The sequence below is a fragment of the Amphiura filiformis genome, unplaced genomic scaffold (genome assembly GCF_039555335.1).
Source record: "Amphiura filiformis unplaced genomic scaffold, Afil_fr2py scaffold_30, whole genome shotgun sequence".
Taxonomy (NCBI): domain Eukaryota; kingdom Metazoa; phylum Echinodermata; class Ophiuroidea; order Amphilepidida; family Amphiuridae; genus Amphiura; species Amphiura filiformis.
In genome coordinates this window covers 105,959-108,091 of record NW_027305494.1, presented here as the reverse complement: position 1 = coordinate 108,091, position 2,133 = coordinate 105,959, and the positions used below count along the sequence as shown (strand labels likewise).

At 35.0% G+C, this 2,133-nt stretch overlaps 1 protein-coding gene across 1 annotated transcript; it reads left to right on the top strand.

Annotated features, from left to right (window-relative positions):
* Positions 1 to 1,329: 1,329 nt before the first annotated feature.
* Positions 1,330 to 2,133, top strand: LOC140143856 (monocarboxylate transporter 13-like). The gene has a single exon (XM_072165668.1). It carries the CDS (start codon positions 1,330 to 1,332, stop codon positions 2,131 to 2,133), a length of 804 nt encoding a protein of 267 aa, XP_072021769.1.

The window sequence follows — 2,133 nt, the reverse complement described above, 5'->3', positions numbered from 1 at the left end:
ACAGAACACACCCCTACATGGGCAAAACAATTGCTCTAGTAATAGATACATGTACACGTACACCCCCACACAGGATACTTTGTAAAAAGAAAGTCACTATTATTTTAGTAAAATCATTGCAATTTGTGTAAAATTGTCTCAATTTTGGTCAAATTAACATGTAAAATCGCCAAAAATCACTGCAATTTTTGTAAAATCAACAACATTTTTGTAAAATCACCAAAAATTGTGTAAAATCTCCAAATTGTTGGTAACTTCACCAAAATTTTTGTAAAATTGCCAAAATGTTTGTAAAATCACCAATTTTTTGTAAAATCGCCAAAAATTTTTGTAAAATCGCCAACATTTTTGTAAAATCGCCAACATTTTTGTAAAATCGCCAAAATTTTTGTAAAATCGCCATAATTTTTGTAAAATTATCAAAATTTATGTAAAATCGCAACAATTTTGGTAAAATCACGACAATTTTTGTAAAATCACCAAATTTTTTGTAAAATCACCGAAATTTTTGTAAAATCGGCAAAAATGTTGTAAAATTACAAGAATTAATTATAAAATCGCATTAAATGACAATAGTGAAATATAAATATATTTAAAAATTTTTTAAATACATTAAAATATTTACAAAAAACACAAAGTTTATGGCGATTTCCCGTTTTTTCCCTTGTGACATGGGGCCTAATATTTATCTTTTGAGCATTACACCAATTGATTGTCCAATGCTTTGACATTTTTTTATTTTCATAGGACTCTTTTCTCGTTTACTAACAACGAACTTTCAATCGCGAAATATCATCATCACTTGTGGCATTCTGTCAACCTTTGGCATACTAATATGCGTCACTGCAACGACTATCCCTGTATTAGTTTTGGGAACGTGTTTAACAGGTAAGAGTTCAACATTTAAATTATACAGTCACTGACAGTACTCAATGTTTAAAGGATCAGAAACTGGCAATCCTGGTTTTTATTGTTTCTTTCTTTTCTCATCGTGCCCACGAAAGTATAATTTGGTGTCATGGGACATCGTAATTCGGTAGTGCAGGTATTTTGTTGCCTAAATATTATTGAACGAAATCTGATTTATAATGCTGCCGCTTTTTTGAAAAGTATGTCTACTCCTTTAATTTTTCCGAGTTCATAGTGTAATATTCTAAATAAAGCTGCTATAAATTAACAATACAGTTCAGGAATACATGTACCCTTGTGGCCGGCTTGATTCTAAACTATATATAAACACCACATCTAGGATTATAAAACCAATACAATTTTTTTACAAAAGTGCGTTGACAAAATGCCGTTGTTTAACATCATGCAGGTTTTGTCTGCATGGGTACAACAGTTACTGTTGGTCTGATGTCTACGTATTTTGTGACGGATTTCTACCGTGTCGCTGCCAATATCATCACCACCGGCTTCCCACTCGGTATTCTCGCCTTTTCAGCGTTAACTCAACTACTCATTGATATCTACGGATGGCGAGGAGCTATGTTATTACTTGCAGGAATTAATTTCCACTCTGTGGCAGCTGCGTGTTTACTCACACCTTTGAAACGCAGCACTAGCACTGCTGATAGCTCAGTGTATCAAGAAGTGGAAAACTTCCAAAATAACGAAGATCATAAACAAAATGTCATTTGGACTTGTATCAACGATACGTGCAATGCTTCCTTGTTTAAAAACGGACCTTTTATTATAATGATAATAGTTTTTATCGCTTGCGGATATTCTCACAACGGATGGGTAGTGTATTTGGTTTCCATTGCCCAAAGTCAAGACTTATCACCAAATGAAGCCGCCATTATGGCTACAATCAGTGGGGTAGGAGCATTTGTGATACGAATAATATTAGCAATCTTCCAAGGAGGCACGTCACCCAGACTCCTATTATGCGGGGGTTCTTTTATAACAGCAGGGGCCTATGCCGGAGTGTATTATGCAAGTTCTTTTCTGACACTAGCTTTCGTGAGTTGTCTTCTTGGTGTCGGGCTGGGCGTAGTCGGCTCACAGGTTTATATTGCTGCCAATGCAACAATTGAAAAGGACCAAGCGATTAATGCAATGGCATGGCTACACTTTGTTCTTGGTATTGGCTACATAATCAGCGGTTACGTCAACGGTAAGGTTATTTAG